General features: G+C 38.6%; 1 protein-coding gene across 1 annotated transcript in view; it reads left to right on the top strand.

The window, feature by feature from the left end:
- LOC135624249 (protein FRIGIDA-like) overlaps nucleotides 1-17,055 on the top strand; it is a 30,043-nt gene extending 12,988 nt beyond the window's left edge. Inside the window, exons 2-3 of the mRNA XM_065127675.1 lie at nucleotides 14,381-14,556; nucleotides 16,089-17,055. Coding sequence (XP_064983747.1) covers nucleotides 14,381-14,556; nucleotides 16,089-16,877 — 965 coding nt within the window. The 3' untranslated portion in view covers nucleotides 16,878-17,055. The remainder of the gene's footprint in view (nucleotides 1-14,380; nucleotides 14,557-16,088) is intronic.
- Nucleotides 17,056-19,400: the final 2,345 nt, after the last annotated feature.

The following is a 19,400-nucleotide window of genomic DNA, read 5'->3' as shown; positions in this document are numbered from 1 at the left end:
TTATTATTTCCTTATGTAATTATTTCTCTCATTCCTTTGTCTCTTTGTTCATGCAGATAAATCCTTCTTTTGCCCAAAGTATAAAACATAAAACATTAATTGATGATTGTATTGAGCTTGTGAACTATCAAAGGATTGGAGTAAAATTGGCGACAATGTGGAGAAACTGGATGTAATAAATACAATTGATATATTTTTGTACTCTAATTGTTGATCTTATAGGTAAAAAATGAGCCAAACAACCAGGACTATTTCTTGGAAACATAGGTGGGATAGAAATTAAGGAAAATAAGAAGTAGAAGTAAAATAGCATATTAAAATTAATAAAAGTAATATATTTGGATTTGTGTGACACAGCCTCAGTCTTTATGCTATTCTTGCCTTTTTGACCCCAAAGAAAGATGAGTCTTGGAGGATGTGTGTGGATAGTAAAACGCTTCTTGATTCCTCGACTTGAAGGTATGCTAGACTTTCTCATTAGATCTAGTTGGTTTTATAAGCTTGACCTAAGAAGTGGATACCATTAGATTTGTATTAGACCTAAAGACCAATGAAAAACAACATTTAAGACTAAAGATGGTCTATACGAATGGCTAGTCATGCCCTTTGGTCTATCCAACACCCGAGCACTTTCATGCCCTTTATGAATCAAATTCTATAACTCTATATAGGCAAATTTGTTGTATTATACTTTGGCAATATTCTGATCTTTAGAAAGACCAAAGGAACTCATTTAAGACATCTTCAACAGGTTCTTACCACTCTTCAAGTTGCTGGGCTTTATGCTAATATAAAAAAGTGCTAATTCATGCAAACCCATGTTCCTATTCCTAGGCTTCATTTCTATCCAAGGTGTTGCCACTAATCCAGAAAAGATCTATCATTCTTACCTCTAATCCACTAAACCTTTATGAAGTTCGAAGTTTCTATAGATTAGTCTCTTTTTATAGGAAATTCATTAGAGGGTTTAGCTCCATTATGATACCATATCATTGATTGCCTAAAAAAGGGTGAGTTTTCTTAGACCTTGGTTGCTACCAATGGCTTTGCTGACATCAAAACGAGATGAACCTCCATTCTTATTCTTATACACCCTGACTTTAGTAAACCTTATAAGGTCTCTTGTGATGCCTCTAGTATATGAATAGGAGGAATTCTAAGTTAGGAGCATCAGCCTATTGCCTTTTGCAGCAAGAAACTCAATGATGCAACACAACAATTTTCTACCTATGACAAAGAATTCTATGCGATTGTGCAATGTCTTAGGTATTGGCGATATTACCTTCTATCGCAAGAGTTTGTCTTGTCTAACCACCAGGCTCTAAGATACATAAATGCCCAAAAGAAGTTAAATGCCTAGCATGCCATGTGGGTTGAGTCTCTCATCTCAATGAATACTCTTTTGTAATTAAGCATTGTTCTGATACTCAAAACAAGACTTTCGAAACCCTTAGTTGAGTTTCTTCAATACTATTTACCTTGAGTGTCAAGGTAATAGGATTCGAGCTTTTAAAAGAAGAGTATACCTAATGTCTAGACTTTAGCTGTATCTATCAAGAAATCCAGGATGGAAACTATCGTGAATATATGGAGTTCATTCCTAAAGATGGTTATCTTTTTTGATCCACTAAATTATGTGTTCCTTGATCCTCCCTCCAAGACATGTTGGGGAAATACACGTAGGCAGATTAGTAGGTCACCTAGGTCGAGACATAACCATTGCATTAGTTAAGGATAGATTTTACTGGCCTTCCTTAAAGTGAGATGTTGCTCGAATAGTGTTGCAACGTTGCACTTGTCAAATTGCCAAAACTCGCAAACACAATACTAGCCTATACACCCCATTACCCATTCAACACTATTGCAAGATGTGAGTTTAGATTTTGTCCTTGGACGTTCCAAAATAGCTTGTGGCCATGATTCTATTTTGGTTGTTGTTGATCGATTTTAAAAAATGACCTATTTTAGCCCATGAAATGAGACCAACGATGCCTCACACATAGCTAAATTGTTCTTTGGAAAAGTGGTTTAGTTATAAGATTTTCCTTCAACCATCGTGCTTGATAGGGATATGAAATTTGTTAACTACTTTTTGAAAACTTTGTGAAAATTGTTTGGCACAACATTGAAGTTCTCTTCAGCCTTTCACCCTTAAACAGATGGTCAAATTGAGGTTGTTAATGCTTCTTTAGGAAATCTTCTTAGATGTTTACTTGGGGAGAAATAGGAAAACTAGGACTTAATCTTACCCACTATAGAGTTTGGATACAATAACTCTATCAACCGCTCTATTGGAAAAAGTCCATTTGAAGTTGTCCTCGGCTATGCTCCTCGTACACCCATTGACCTTGCACGTCTTTCACTTGACCATCATGCCTTAGAACCAGCCTACTCCTTCACTCAATATATCCATGATTCACATCTTGAGATTCAATGTAAAATTGCCTTAGGTAATAAAAGTTACAAATTTACTATTGATGTATATCATTAGAGTAAAAAAGTTTCAAGTTGGTGATGATGTTTTGGTTCACATTCGCCCTAAGAGATTCCCAAAAACTCATTCAAGAAGTTACATGTCCAAGTTATTGATCTTTTCCCCATTCAAGAAGTGTATATATAATTCATTTGCCTTTCAATTTAAATATTGATCCTTTCAACTTTGAGCCTCCTCTATTAGATATGTTGGGATCGATATGGTACTAAGAAAGGGGGTGAATTATTTCTATTGTAAACTTTAAGAAACTTTGGAATTTTGATTAAGAAAAGAGACAAGCAAAGATAGAGGCAAACCAATTGTATAGTGGTTTGATCTTTTTCACTACTAATCTTTCTTTCAATAGGTGGAAGATAAACAACTCTTTACAACTTTTTTCTTTTCAAGGCTTCGGAGAATTTTTACACCTACTCACCCTCAAGAATCTCACACATTCTAAACTTAGTAACTCTACTAGAAACTCAAGAAGGTGAAACTTAAGCAAGACTGGAAGAGAGGATTTTAACACTTGGAAGCTCAAGAATGATTGCCTCTTAGCCATGCTTGTAGTGGGGGTATTTATAGCCCCTAAAGTGCCCTAAAATATGGAGCAAATCATAGAAAAGTGCCCCAAATCAAAGGTATTACTGTTGACACTCTGAAACGGTGTTGCTTGGGATATCCGCTGTCTTGGGTGGTAACACTGCTTGGGTTAAGCGGTACTATTGTCGTTAACCAACACTAACGCTACTCTAGGCAGTACCATCGCCTCCTCTGGGTGATACCATCGCTCATACACAGAATTGGCCTAGTAAGGGCCCAAATCCAACCTGAATTTAGTCCAAAGTCAGCCCACTTCGACCTTAATCTAACATAGCACAAATATAGCCCAATTGAAGCCTAATTTTAGCCAAAATTATCTTCAACTAAGTCTTCAAAATAGCAACCACTTCTAACACATTGTCACAACTTGCGACATGTTATGCACTCTTTTGGCATCTCGTTTGATCTTCCGAACTTCGTTTAAACCTTCGGCATATCACCCGATCCTTCGGCATATCACTCAATCCTCGGTTATGTTGACTTCTCCATGACATCCGACCTTCTAGTGTGATATCTGATTCTCGGGCACGATGCTTGAACCTCTAGCACGAAGTCTAATCTTTGGCATGATAATTTACCAACACAACGTCTGACTCTCTAGTCTGACATTTGCCCTTCGATGGTCCGAGTCTATGGTAGAAGTATTTCCTGCATCACTTAGCATACTATTAGTCAAGGTTCGCAATATCGTACCGTACCGGTATTTTGATCTGGGCTCGGTACCGATACGGTACGGTATACCGAGCGGTACACTCAGGTGTGCCGAGTACTGTAGCACTGATACAGTGCTACAGTGCACTCGGACCGGTAACAGGCGGTCCGCGTATCGGCAACCTGTTGGACCGGTACGTACCGCCCGTATCGGGCGGTACAGTTCGGTACTGCAGACCTTGCTATTAGTTCAAATTCATTAATTGATTTCTTAATCAAAATTTGAGACTTAACAAGACAATCCTTGTAGGCAGCAATCATCCCAAAGCATTGACTCTCCCACAACACAAGGATGACATAGAGGCCATTATTAATAACTGCCTTGTTATATCTGCTACTAGTATCACTCAACACTTTCTTGTCAAGTGGCATGATCATCCAGTTTCCGATGTCACTTGGATTACTTTGAAAGTACTTCGTGACTTTGCACCAGACTTATTGGACCAATATCTTGTAAATCATTCTCCGGGGTCGAGTTCTTTTCCACCAGAGGAGAATCATGGAGAACCATCTCGCTTTATAAAAGGATTTAGAAGAGTTTATTCTAGGCAAAGAAATAAGCAAAAAATCATCAATTATTTGGCCTAGAAACTCCAAGAGTTGTGTGGAAAATTGAAGTCTTTTGGGTCTTTCTAGGTGTTAACCTTGGGACTCTATTGTATTAATTGTACTCTTGTATTAAGTGGACTCTTTACTTCTTAGCTGTGATAAGTTTCTTTAAAGCTATTTAGGTATCCTAGAAGCTACATTTCAGATTTTTAAAAGAAATACAAGTTCGTAGCAGCTTACACTTGGGAATCATTGTCTAAAATGATTGTATCAAGGTTCCTAACCTCTATAAATAGTGGATCTTATCAATTGATCAAACACTTAAGATTTGAATGAAAAACTTGCATCTTCTCTACTCCTCTAGTCTCTTTCTCTCCTCTCTAATCTCACTTCTCTCTTGTTCTCTTGCTCTTTCTTTAATTTTTCTTTTCTTCATCATAGTGAGTGGTGGCTTCTGTGAAGAAATAACTAATCTATAATGCTATTGCTAATGAGACTCTTTAATAAATAAAAAACAAAATGGCCACCTACATCTCTTGCCTAAGTAGAATTTATGACCTATTAAGATTTTAATAGACATTTTCTAGAAGCTACCCCATCTTAATCTGTATTTATGATCAACTTTCTCTGTTTCATATGAATCTCCTATTAACAAGAAAGCCAGCAACCAGACAGATATGTCAGAGGGAATGTATGATCAGTTGTTTTAAATGAACTCTTAAAACAAGACTAATGGAACCAAAATATTTCAAATAAAATTATACACAGATGATTAGTATGTTATATCTAAAAAGACAAGCTTAGATCCATTTGTAGGGTGTTTGCTGATCCTGTTCCTCCACCTTCAGCTGTTAAAACCTATCAGGCAATCAGTCAATTTTTTAGATCCTACGGAACAAGAACAAAGCCGTAAGCCCCAACTATTTGGAATAAGCTATATGGATCTTTTATCACTATTGAGATATCTAAAAATCTTATTTAAATCTTCTTTATAGTTTCTATTAAGGTTTTTATAGGTCTTCCTCTATCTTTCCTCGGACCATTATCGGTAATCATTTTATCACTTCTAACTACTGCATAATGTAGGTTTCTTGAGAACATGTCGAAATCAACTTTTTTAGATCTTGTTGACATAATTTCTAACTTGCTGCTTGCAAGTGGTGTTAATGATGAAAATGAATATTAAGCTGACATTATTGTATTTGGTACAATATCATAATAATTCGTCATTCAAATTGCTTCTGTACCTTCTTTTAGTAGTACTTTTTTGGGATTTGGAGCCTGTTTGAATTAGCTTTTAGGAACCTTTCAAATTCAGGTTAATGAGTTAACTGGAGATTCTGGCATGCATTGGTAGTTATGTCCAATTTACGCAGAATATTGCTTAGCATAAATATTAGAAAAATTTGCATATTGAATTTGTTTGCCAATATTTTAATGGTTTAATTGTCACCAGTGATTGCAAAAGGCGCTCGGGCGCTCGCCTAGGCGCTCGGGCGAGGCGAGGCGAGGCCCGAGCGCCTCGCTAATGTCCCAGGCGGCGCGCTTCAAGTAGGCGCCGCCTGGGCGCTCACCCGAGCCCAGGCGCTGGGCGCTTCGGGCGAGCGCCTGGGTAAACCAAGGCGACCGAACCAGAATTTTAGGTCTGGTTCGGTCCTGGTTCGGTTGTTAGTTGGTTCAATCGAACCAACTAAATCGATATAACCCCAACCCTAACCCTAACCCTAACCCAACACTAACCTGCTGCCGCTCTCGATCCCGATCCCGATCCCGATCTCGTCGCTCGCTGCCGCTGCTCCCGCTGCCGCTGCTCGCTGCTGTCGCTGCTCGCGCCTCCCGCGAGCCTTCCCGCTGCTCGCGCCTCCCGCGAGCCCTCTCGCTACTCGCGTCTCCTGCGAGCCCTCCCGCGAGCCTTCCCGCTGCTCGCGCCTCCCTCGAGCCCTCCCGCTGCTCACGCCTCTCGCGATCTCTCCCGCTGCTCGCGCCTCCCGCGAGCCCTCTCGCCTCCTGCGAGCCCTCCCGCGAGCCTTCCCGCTGCTCTCGCCTCCCTCGAGGCCTCCCGCTGCTCGCGCCTTCCGCTCCCTTTCCCTTTCCCGCTGCCGCTGTTGCCGCTCGCCGCTGCTGCTGCTGTTGCCGCTGCCGCCGCTCGCTGCTGCTGCTGCCGCCGCTGTTGCCGCCGCCACTCGCCGGTGCCGCCGCCACTCGCCGCTGCCGCCGCCGCCGCTCGTCGCTGCTTCCTCGTTTCTCCATCAGGCTCAGTATACTCTTAATATTAAGTTTATTTAAATTTTGAAATGATTAATTTTTTGTTAATAGATTAATAATATATTATTTTGATTTTAATATTATTAATTTTTATTTATTTGAAATTATTGTTATAATTATATTATATATTTTTATAATTTAGATAATTTTAAATAATTATATTATATATTTTTATAATTATATTATATATTTTTATAATTTAGTGCCTCGCTTCGCTCGGGCGAGCGCCTAGGCGAGCGCCTAGCGCCTCGGGCGTTTGTGGACCTTGGCGCCTTTTGGCGCCTAGCGCTTTTTAAATCACTGATTGTTACATATATTGGTGGTTATGGGAAATTTAGACTGAAAATAACTAATCTAAGGATTGCTGATGATATAATGTGATCTTGAGCCCATAGAAATCTAAATAGATACCACCAAAATTGTAATTATTTGCAGGTTTTCCAGCTGTAAAGTAGAGCAGCTAGGTCTTATGGTTAATGTTCATTAAACCATATTATATTCTTGAATTTGGTGAGTGCTGACTTCTGATTAGTCGTCATTATTCAGAAATATGAGGTTGCAGCAAAATATTTTGTGCCTTGATTTGTTAAACATCTAGGTTAACTTAGTCACAGTGATTTAATTTAATACTCCTCTGTAAGGGATATTCCTATTTGCTTTGGAAAATGGCATTATAACTTTGTAATGGTTAAGAAGAGGTGATTGAACAACATGTCAACAACTACCTCTTTTGGTTTGGCCTTAATAACTTCATAAGTATTCTTTGTCATCTATGGCATGTGGCTTGATTTGTGTTTATTACTTTCACGTGGCTGTGTAATGAAGATTCTTGTGGCAATAATCATACTACAAGCATGGTCGTAGAGTACTTTAAGCCTTAGCTTTGACGTTTATGATCTTTTACTTTTCCTACTTCTGGACTATTTTGAGGTTCGTAGCATTTTGTGTTGCAACTGAAGTTGCGATTGTTGAATCTCGCATTTTGATGATGAAATCAATTGGTAATTTATTTGATCAAATCTATATGTTGAGAAAAGTGTGTGGGATTAACTACGATTGCAATTAAGGCATAAAGCAAAATGAAGTGTCGGAGTTAAGATCGAGATTTCGTTGGGAGTTCGAGAGTTCGCCGGAAGTCCGGACGTTCATTGGAAGTTCTACCGGAATTGACCGAGAAGTCCAGGAGCTTGCTAAAGAAGCTTATCGGAACTCGCTAAGAAGATCGTTGTGAAGTCCAGGAGCTTGTTGGGAGTCCGTTGGAACATTGCAGAGAGATCGTCGGAAGTTCGCCGGAAGATCGCCGGAAGCTCTCCGGAAGAAACCTAGACTAACCAGACTTGATTTGCTTAGTGTATGCCATAAGAATCGTAGTTAGCACGTAATTAGGGTTAGATTTGGGAGGTAATCCAACTAACTCTATTAGGGGCCAACAAGGCCTGTAATTGGATTGGTTTGGGCCTGAAGATTCAAAGCCCAACCAGGTTGCTGGACCCTGTCTTGCGGTGGCACTGCTAGACTAGGGCGGTGGAACCGCCCAGGGAACGGTCTCCCAAGTGGTTTGGGAGGTGGTACTGCCTAGACTGGGCGATGGTATCGTCGGCAGTTATTACTTGCCAAGTGGTGGTACCACCAGAGCTCAGCATCCGAAACTCTGTCAGACGGTGGTACCGCCAGTACCTGAAAATCCTGGATGAGATACTTTTTGGCTCTAATTTTGATGCCATTGGGGCCTATATATATATATATATATATATATATATATCGAGCGATATACCGAACGGTATACCGCTCGGTATACAGTATCTTACCGTACCGAGCGAACGTCGAAACTCCGGTACAGTACAAAATTGTGAACTTGGAAAGAAAAGCCTTGTCCATTGTCTCCATATGAACATGTCCCCTCTCTAACAACATAGACATAGTGCTGGTCCATCATTTCGAGCTCCATTTCCATGCACAATAATTTGATCTGAAGACTTGGGTGATAAATGAAAAGAAAGAGCAAGAGAAGACAGAAGAACACTAAAATTTCATATAGTAACAATGTTTGACAATCGTTAGTGCATTCATTATATGTCCATGATTCGATGTAATACATATATATAAGAAGGGCCAGAGATGGCGTGAAACCTGCATGATAGATCTACGATCTAGCTCTTTTTTTTTGTTTTATTTACCCTCTTAGCTTAGTTTAAGTTTAGGACTGAAGAGGAATATTTAATGTAGGATAGTGGTCTTTCACGGTATGTTATCAGCTCCAACATGTGTCTCAATTGATGGAGATGGAGTGTTGGAGTACCATTTGGCCCAGAAAAGATAATTGAGGAAGTTGAGGAGGCTGAGAGCTGCCAACAGCCAGTAGAAGAGATCCAACCTGTCCTTGTTGAGGTTATTGTCGCCCAGCCATCCGCCATTTGATGAGCTTGATGTGATCTTGTTCACCAATGACACCAGCAGGGAGCTCAAGAAGAAGCCAAAGGAGTAAGAGCAGTAGGTCATGGCTATCAAGAAGGACTGCATGCCGCCCAATGATTGCTTGTAGAAGAACTCAATGAGCCCCACAGTTGTAAACATCTCCGAGAGGCCAAAGATGAGGAACTGGGGAGCAATCCAGAAGATGGACATTAGCTTGCCCAACCCAACAGCCATCTCTCTCTTCTCTCCGTCTCGATCATGGCGGTTGCCACCATCGAGAAGGTCGCTGTGAAGAGGCCGACGCCGATTCGCTGCAGCGGAGTGATCCCCGAGTCCTCTCTGGTGAGCTTTTGGGCAAGAGGGACGAAGCTGGTTTCGTAGATGGGAACCAGTATGACGAGCACAATGTAGGGGATGGCTTGGAGTGATGCAGGTGGGACTCTGAAGGAGTCTGTAAGCCGAGTGTTCATGGAGCTTCCTTGTTCTACTGAGAAGGTCTGCAGCTAAGCGAGGACCGTGTTGAAGATGATGGTGCATGCAAAGATCGGTATCACTGAAAGAATCACCTTCACTTGCTCTACCTCTGCCTTGCTGAAAGAATCATTGGTACGAGTGGTATGTACCGGTCCGACGGTATACCGGTACGCGGACCGCCCGCTACCAGACGGACCGTGCTACAGTGCTACAGTAATATACTGTAGCAGTGCCACAGCGCTACAGTTTTACACTGTAGCACTGCTACAATGCTGCAGTAAGTGGAAATCGCTCGGTCAATCCTGGTGTACCGTTCGGTGCGCCCTGGTGTATCACTCAGTACGCTGGTACCGTACCGTACCGAGCCAACCTCGAAACACCAGTACGGTACAGTATTGCATACCTTGGTTAAAAGTACCATCGCCAGTACTCGAAAATCTGGGATGGGACACTTTTTGGCTCCAATTTTCGAAGCCATTGGGGCTTATAAATACCCCACCCTTTTCTGCATGAAAGGATAACAAAGTGCAATCAAAGTGTGAAAAAAAACTCTTTTAAGTGTTGGGGTGTTAAAAGTGTTGTAAAAGTGAGAAGAGTCCTCCTCCCTCTCTTTAAGCTTTGTAATCATCCAAGAAGAGGTGTGAGGCTTGTAAGGGTTATCTCCTAAACCTGTGAAAAGGAGAGAGCGCTGTAAAGAGGTGGTTGGTCTTCGCCTATTGAAGGAAAACCATTAGTGGACACCGGTGACCTCGACGGAGAAGGAATCGGAAGTGGATGTAGGTCACAACGACTGAACCACTATAAATTTCGGTGTGTTCATTCCTTACTGCTTAATCTCTTTACTGCATTCATCTTTACTTCAGTACAAACTGTCCAATCCCCTCTTCTCTACTTATTCAAGAAAAACGAAATAGTTTTCGTCGAAATCGAATTTTATCGTACGAAGATTTTTAAATCATCGTAATTTTTTCGTTGCACTAATTCACCCTCCCTCTTAGTGCCGCTCTTGATCCTAACAATTGGTATCAGAGCAAGGTCACTCTTGGTTTGGTTTGAAACTCAAGAGAGATGACATTTGTCGGCAACCAAGAGGGTCACTCAATTACACGTCCACTCATGTTTAATGGGACGGATTACACCTATTGGAAGACTGGAATGAGGATTTTTCTAATTTCTATAGACTTTGATTTATGAAACATTGTGGAAAATGACTTTCAAAAGTCTTCTCTTCCAATGAACAATTGGAATGAGTTGAAGAAGAAGACTTTCGCTTTAAATGCCAAGGCTATGAATGCCTTGTTTTGCACTTTAGATAAAATCGAGTTCAATCAAGTGTCTATTTGTAAAACGATTTTTGATATTTGGCATACACTCAAAATCACTTACGAGGGCACTAGTAGAGTAAAGGAGTCCAAAATTAATCTTTTAGTCCATACCTATGAGTTGTTTCAGATAAAACCAAGTGAGACCATTGGAGACATGTACACCTGGTTTACGGATGTCGTCAATGGTCTAAAAGGACTTAGTAAAAGTTTTTCTAATTTCGAATTTGTTAACAAAATATTAAGATCCCTCCCAAAGAGTTGGGATCCTAAAATAACGACAATTCAAGAAGCCAAGGATTTGAACAACTTTTCGCTCGAAGAACTTATTGGGTCATTGATGACCTACGAAATGACTTGCAATGCTTATGAAGAGCTTGAGAACAACCTTCTAAAGAACTGGAAAGATATAACACTAATAACTCATGAAGACCACTTGAAACAAAATTCAAGTGATGAGGACCATGATGATGACTTGGCACTCTTGACAAGAAAGTTCAAAAAAATCATAAAAAGAAATAAATCTAAAAATGACACTAAAAACAAAATTGAACCTAAGAAAGAACAAGTTATATGCTACGAATGCAAGAAGTCGGGACATTTTAAAAGCGAATGTCCCCAAGTAAAGAAGAAGCAACCAAAGAAGAAGAAGACGCTCAAAACGACGTCGGATGACTTGTGCGATTCCGAAGGCAAAGAACAAAGCAATAAGGAGATCGCCAACCATGCACTAATGGCTATCAGAGATGAGGTAAGTAATTCATTAGATGCAAATTTATCTTTCGATGAGCACTTAAGTGCTTTTCATGAATTGTTTGATGAATGAAGAACTGAGTAAAAAGTATAAATCTTTAAAAAAGGAGCATGCCCTTTTAAATGTTGATTTTAAAAAATTTAAGCATGATAATCCTTCTTTGCCTCCATGCACTAAGTGTGAACACTTAGAGGCACTTGAGAAGGAAAACTTGCTACTCAAAGAAACCTTAGAAAAGTTTGAGATTGGTAGCAAGTCCTTGAATATGATCCTTGCTAATAAGGGTCATGTTTATAGAAGAGGCGGAATCGGATTTGTGAGTAGCTCTCACCAAAATCCAACCACCTTTATAAAAGGCCCTACCTTGCGTGTATCACCTTGCACCAAATGTAACTTTTGTTGCAAACCCGGACATATTGCTTATAAATGTCCATTTAAGAGATATAGTCCACACAAATTGATTTGGGTTCCTAAAGGAACCATAAGGAATTCTATGCAAAATGATAAGTTGAGTAGATTGATTTATGAGGCACCCAAGGTCAAATGGTTGCCTAAAAATCACCCTTTCTTGTAGAAGTGTCTACCATCACAAGCTAGGAGCAAGAATGATAGTTTGATAGTGGATGCTCAAGGCTTATGACCGGAGATCCAAAATACTTCATAAAGCTCTTTAGCCAAAACAATAAAGGAAATATCATTGGAATTAAAACTATTGGTAACAAAATAAATTTAAATGAAGATATTTTATATTCAATGAAATTATGCTTGACGATGTGATTTGAAATAATATGTTTTGAAATTATGTGCTACACATTTGATCTTGAAAATTTTTGATTGGTTTTCAGATTTAAATGATGATGCACGATTTTTTTAATATACTAGAGCATACTTAGGAAACCATCTATATTGCCTCCATTGGGTTTCACAAAAAGTGATGATGACTTTGGATTTATGGAGATGATATGTCGCTATCTACAACTTGAGATGTACCAAACATAAAATAAACTGTTTATTTCTCGAAGATATTCTTCAATACAAATCTTGATTCTTTCATCTCGTTCTGCCCTACTTTAACTAAGGAAAGGAGTTATACGAATAAACTATTTCTTGATGTCTGTGACTTGAATTTTTAGATATTTATGGTTTATATGATTGAAATCATTAATACACATAGATAGAAAAGTATTGGCCTGCAAAAGTACTACGAAGCTTGCACTTTCCTTGAGCACAAAGTGATGACTGGATTACTAAATATAGCTGCGAGTTTGAAAGGTAAAATTGCAGCTTGAAAATGGGCTGAAAATTGTGCACCAGCGGTAGCACCACCCAGTTGGCGGTGCCACCGCCCACAGCTCTGTCCTATAAAAGGGCTTTTAGGGTCGGCGGTAGAAATGCCCCCAAGCCTTCCTAGACCTCTTCCCCGCACCTCTAAACCCTTTTCCACCTCTCATTCCCCTTGCTCTTCGTCTAGGAACTCAAGAAAACCCTCATCTCTTGCGAATCTAAAGATCAATCTCAACTTTTCAAGAGATTCACTACAAGGGTAATCCTCAAAAACTTTTTCTCTCAATTTTTAGATCTTGCTTCTTACAGTTTTCTCATTTTTAGATCTGGTGGTACCGCCAGAGCTCAGTATCCGGGACTCTATCAGGCGGTGGTACCGCCAGACTGGGCGATGGTACCGCCTAGTATTAGAATGTCAAGTGGTGGTACTACCCAGTACAGGCGATGGTACCGCCAGTACCTCGGAAATCCGGGATGAGACACTTTTTGGCTCCAATTTTGAAGCTATTGGGGCCTATAAATACCCCACCATTTTTTGCATGAAAGGGTAACAAAGTGCAATCAAAGTGTGAAAAAAAACTATTAAGTGTTGGGGTGTTAAAAGTGTTCTAAAAGTGAGAAGAGTCCTCTTCCCTCTCTTTAAGCTTTGTAATCATCCAAGAAGAGGTGTGAGGCTAGTAAGGGTTATCTCCTAAACTCGTGACAAGGAGAGCACTGTAAAGAGGTGGCTGGTCTTTCGCCTACTGAAGGAAGACCATTAGTGGACGTCGGTGACCTCGACAGAGGAGTAATCGGAAGTGGATGTAGGTCACAACGACCGAACCACTATAAATTTCGGTGTGTTCATTCCTTACTGCTTAATCTATTTACTACATTCATCTTTACTTCATTACAAATTGTCCAATCCCCTCTTCTCTACTAATTCAAGAAAAACGAAATGGTTTTCGTCGGAATCAAATTTTATCGTATGAAGATTTTTAAATCGACGTAATTTTTCCGTTGCACTAATTCACCCCTCCTATTAGTGCCGCTCTTGATCCTGACAGCGATTTCGTCACAATAGCTGATCGCTATTATTATAAATACCATGTTTGCCAATGGTTTGTCTCTTTATATATATTTATTTTGGCAACTGGTTCGGCCGATACACATATACTAACCTTTACTGTCCAGTGTCACCAGAAAAAATGAAATGTTGATCGGTATCATGGATATGGTCCTTCGTTGCACTGGTAGTGTGATATTTTGTTTAATTCTGTCTGAATTTATCGACTTCATACACCACTAGATATCTAGATATGTTCAGAATATATTATGAGCTGTATTTTGCTTGTTACTAAGTTTTGTCATTCTATTTCACTACTAGTTTTCTGTGTTTTAAACATTTTCATATATTTAATGTAGATTTACTGCATGTTCAATTTAGCGTGCAGATGCTTAGAACTGTCTTTTTCTTTTTTGGCACTATACATTTATTTTATTTTTAACTAGAATCTTTATATTGTGTTAAATAGCATGTCTCATGTGCAGATATTATTAACGATATGCTAAGTAAGGAAATGAATGTTGAAGCTGTGAATCTTATTTGCGCTTTTGAGCTGAAGGACAAGCATCCCCCTTTGCCCCTGCTGGTTTCCTTTTTGCAGAAATCTACACTATTTGCAAAAGATGAACGAATGGAAGGACAATCTTCACTGAAATCACTGGTATGATGCATTTCTCTTTCTTTTTCTTTTCTTTGTTAAATTAACAAGTGCTGAATTAATTTGAACTATTTGGGTTCAGTGGCATCATATATACTATTTAGAAGGCACCTTGGTTGAAACATTTGCTGGGCTTTTGTGCTATTTGAAAAGTACATAGAGACGTTTCATTTTCAGATCATATGTATATATTTTATTGGAAAACCTTATAATTAATTTTTATGACTATGGAAATAATTGATAGACAATAAGTTAATTGTTGAATAAATGTTATGGTTTGTGTCAAGGAGTGCACCCAATGATGGTTGTAGATAATAATGCCTTTAATGATCCCTAAATTCTAATTAATGCCACTAATCATACAATTAACAAGCTGCATTTATGTTTAATTACCCCTAATTTGGCACTAAGAGTAAGATATTGACCCTAATCGTTAATTACTTGATATAATGGTGCTAATATGGAGCTAATCATATCAAAAGCTAACTAAAAGTACCCTAATTCAAATTAATGCCACTGATCACACAATTAGCAAGCTCCATTTATCCTAATTGGGCACTAAAAAAAAGTGATTGACCCTAATCATCATGAACTAGATATAATGGAGCTAATCATGTCAAAATTTAACGAAGTAGAAAGAGAATACATACCTTTTAATTTGAGTAATCCTCCTCTAAATGACTTATTAGAATATGTTAATCCTCACAAATGAAGCTCTAATCACCAAAGATCAGCTTTAATTGAGAAAGAGAGTGAAAAAAATGTGTGATAAAGAGTAAGAAAGAGAGCTAGGAAGTTGTGAGAGTGAGAGAGGGCAAAACAGGGGAGGGAGAGGGTTTAAATCAGATTTCAAAGTGGTCCAACAGTCAATTTGACCGTTGGATCAAGATGAATCTCAGATGTTGATCAATATCGGTTGAAATCCGATTATTACCTGACCGGTACAGGTTGGTAATAGTCAAATTCCAACTGTTTTGCCAGGACAGTCTACGTCTCGGTCTTCTGTCGAACTAATACATATCACCCATACGGTGGTACGTCAATCCTTGGTTTGGACACTTGACGTTAGTGGAAGGTAAAATATAGGATAGTATTTTTCACTTGTAAAGAATTATAGCTTCGGAGTTATTGGTGTTATTCTTTTAGTGTTATTGTAGAGAGTAGCGCTAATAAACAGAATGAAGTGTACTTTGGCAGTCCATTGTTTGCCACATATCAGTCTGATGATCAAGAACATACTTCTGCAGCTTTAAACATGATAAACTGTAGCCTTGATCCACCAAAGCCTAATTGGATGGACAGAACTAATCAGTTGTCTGCAGATTTCTCGTTTGGTCTATTAGAGATCCAATTTCTTCAATATTGCTGAGTTTTAGGATAAGAATGGTAGATGGATCTAATATAATGTGGTTCCATGGAAATTGGGTACGGTCTTTGTTAATTAGTCACTATTTTGGTGTCTATATTTAGAGCTCTATTTTATGCTGCATATGGCAAGCTTTTAGATTGCATGAATTACCAATTGTATTTTGCAGCGAGAAGCCAATGAGAAGCTCTTGGAGAGGCTTAAATTGGTAGCAAAATGTCTGGAGAACTACAAACTTGATCCATCTGAACTTGCTAGCTTCAATATCAATCAGAAGATTGCCAAGATAGAAAGGGTAATTGCCAAGGACGAGGAGAGATTGAAAAATAAGAACTTGAAAAGAAAGGCTCAGGATTTGGGTCAAATTCAACTAAAAAATTATTGGTGTTCTTCAGCCAAACCATCACATAGTATCATGCCTCATTTTGGTAAGCAATATCAGGAGCAACAAAGTGCTTCACTTGCTAATCCCGAGGGCTACTATGGGAGCTTATACCGGAGGAATGCTCATGATGATGGATTTGGTCTACATAATGGATTATGTGGGGTTAGCTCACTGACAGCGGGTGTCCATACTTCAGCAGGAGTTAGCAGTGAACTTGTCGCAGCAACAGCAGAAGGTCCTGCTGGGTCAACAGTGGAGAACAGTTCTCATCCATTTACTAACTATGATGGAGATTTATATAAACTGCATGGGAATGGAGCACTTGATGAGAGATTAGTGGGACAACATTTTTTAGCATCGACACATTCCGAAGCCTGGATGGGTCCATCGTCAATGGCAGGACAAAATGTATACTACTCACAAGCTTCGGGTGATGGATATGGAACCGGGAGCTCAAGTACAAATTTGTATCAGTTTGCCGATACTGTTTTAGAACGTGAAGCATACTATGCAAACTCCAGCATAAGCAACCCCCCAACCAGTGTCCCCAACCAGAGTTACTACCCATCATAATCAGTTCTACTGAGCGCGATCTATTGTGAATCATCCCCCTCTTTTTCAAACCATTTGGGGCATTAAACAAATTTGTTTTGCTAAATGCTCATCATGCACACAAGATCTCTGGCAATATCTCCAGTTCAGAACTCTAATCTTGATCATTTAAATTGGTAAAAATGTGTATGTTCTATAATTCTATGATCCCTAGTGCTAACTCTTGAAGATCAAAGGCTTATAGCTACTGCATTTAGCTTGTTTGTATTTATCTTGCCTGAATAGTATAGCTGATGGACTTTATAGCTTAATTTGAAGGTGAATATGATTCTAGGTTGGAACTTAAAACGATTCCACAGGATATATGATTCTAGTACACTGGCTGTCAGTTGGTGAAAATCCCGAGTATAATATGATATAAGTATTTTTTTTGTTCTTTCTCTGCTTCTAGGTGTTGTGAAACTGAGCTGTCATTCGACTGAGCCAAGACGGAGTGATAAGCTTCGTCAAAAGGATGTGGAGTTTGGCAAGTTAATTGAATTAGGTTACAACCCGGACATTTTAGTCTGGTTCATCTCACCTCTGCTTTGGTATGGTTAAACAGTGTTTCTCCAGTCAATGTAAAATGATACATGCGATGTAATGATGATTTAATAACTTAATTCCTTAAGAGTAACACTTTGCTCAACTCGATATACACGCGTTAGACTCGAGCATTTGCTCGTACGTTGCAACTAGTCTTATTGAAATACAAGCATCAACTTGTACCCATCATATGTTGGATCGATGCATGCGTTAAAATTTGCACCGCAGCATTTAGAATTTTTAATATTATCTTTTTGGTCTTGTCTTTGCTTAATTTTGTTTCGATCCAAGATGCTAAACCTTTTAACCATCAAGCCCATGTTGCTAAGGAGAGCGTTCGACAGGGAAACCAAAGATACACTTGGTTTGTGATGATTCGAATAGCTTTATACTTCCTTTCCAACATAGCTTGAAGGAAAACAATTATTGATGATGTTACATGTTGGTTTTTGTTTGCGATCTCTTGTAATCTTGATCGCCTTAGAAGAAAAAAAACAAAAACAAAAACTAGCAGTAAATTGTTTATCATCGATGCATTTAGTGTTAGCAGAACCTTCAAGGAAATCAAGTTGAAAAAAATAATTTAAAGTTGATTTACAAGATAGCCATAATACTTTTTTCAGTCACTTGAATAGTTATAACAAGAAACTAAGATTCTAATTTTCCTGTCGTTAGTAGTTTAATGGAACAAGGCATTGTTTAACCGCTGAGTTTTTTCGTATACCAATATGAGATAACAAGATTGGGGAATAAATTGTCGAAGCTTGAAATCATAAATGTGTGCGTGAGAGAGAGCGAGCCAATAATTAGAATGCTACCTAGTTGAATTTCATACTTTGAAATCATTGAACAGTTGGGTTGGGGAGAGAAGATTTCATAATTAAAAGAAAAACTCAATAATTACAAATAAAAAATATACCAGAAAATCAATGCATGAAATTTTTTTTCACACTTCTTATACATCCTCTTATAATAATACTTTTATATATCCTCTCATATTGATCATAAACATTTTTTCACATTTCGTTTTTTACCCTATTAGATGCTCTAGACAGAAACCTAAGAGCACTCTCAACATTTCTGCATATCTTGCTCTCCACCAATATCTAAAGATATATAGAACAATGAAACCCTAATTTCTAAGATTGTTTTTTCACAAGGTTCTTTGCTCGTTAGGATTCTTTGTCCTCATAGGATATTTGACTTAGGAATCCAAAAATACTTATCAACCTCAAAAAGCAACAATTATGGAAAGCATAAAAGGTATGCTTTAAAGCATTATTTGAGTATCAAAGATGTTACAGGTTGTAAATAATATATAATTTGGGATAGAAAATTGGGTTTAAACATAAAATGACTCACTCATTGCATACGACTCTTATCAATGTGGAGTTTGGGAATGGTCAATAGGCAAAACATTATCTCTAAATATAGAGAGAGTATTTATGTAATTAGAACACTAGTCTCCAAGTTTACAAAGAGCAGCCCTATTGTACCAAGGCCAACCCTCAAATCCTAGTCTCCTAGGTCATCAATGAATGCAAGTTTAATAAACATACTTTAAAATTAGATTTTTTTTTGTTATTATATATTTTTTTCATTCTTTAGTTATCGTTCTCTTTCTACTTGGCTTTTTTTTTTCTCTCGTTTTTTTTGTCCTCGTCACTCTTCTATTTGTCCTTCTAAAACTGACTATGACAAAATAAGCACTACAAGATAATTTTCCTTTAATATGTGATGTTGATGCTACTAAAGCACACTCGATTATTATTAAAATTAGTGTAAAAAAGAGTACTACGTTCTTTTTTATATATTAAAGGTTGAGGCTTTATGACTTTATACTAACGTGGGTTCATTAGGAATATGTCATTTAAAAACCTAGTTGTCTAGTTGTAGTTGTGATAATTGGACTTGGCAAGATGAGAGGACATGGGAGGTGCTATAAAATTTACACACAAG

The sequence above is a fragment of the Musa acuminata genome, chromosome BXJ1-3, assembly GCF_036884655.1.
Source record: "Musa acuminata AAA Group cultivar baxijiao chromosome BXJ1-3, Cavendish_Baxijiao_AAA, whole genome shotgun sequence".
Classification (NCBI taxonomy): Eukaryota; Viridiplantae; Streptophyta; class Magnoliopsida; order Zingiberales; family Musaceae; genus Musa; species Musa acuminata.
This window is presented reverse-complemented; position numbering and strand designations above follow the sequence as displayed.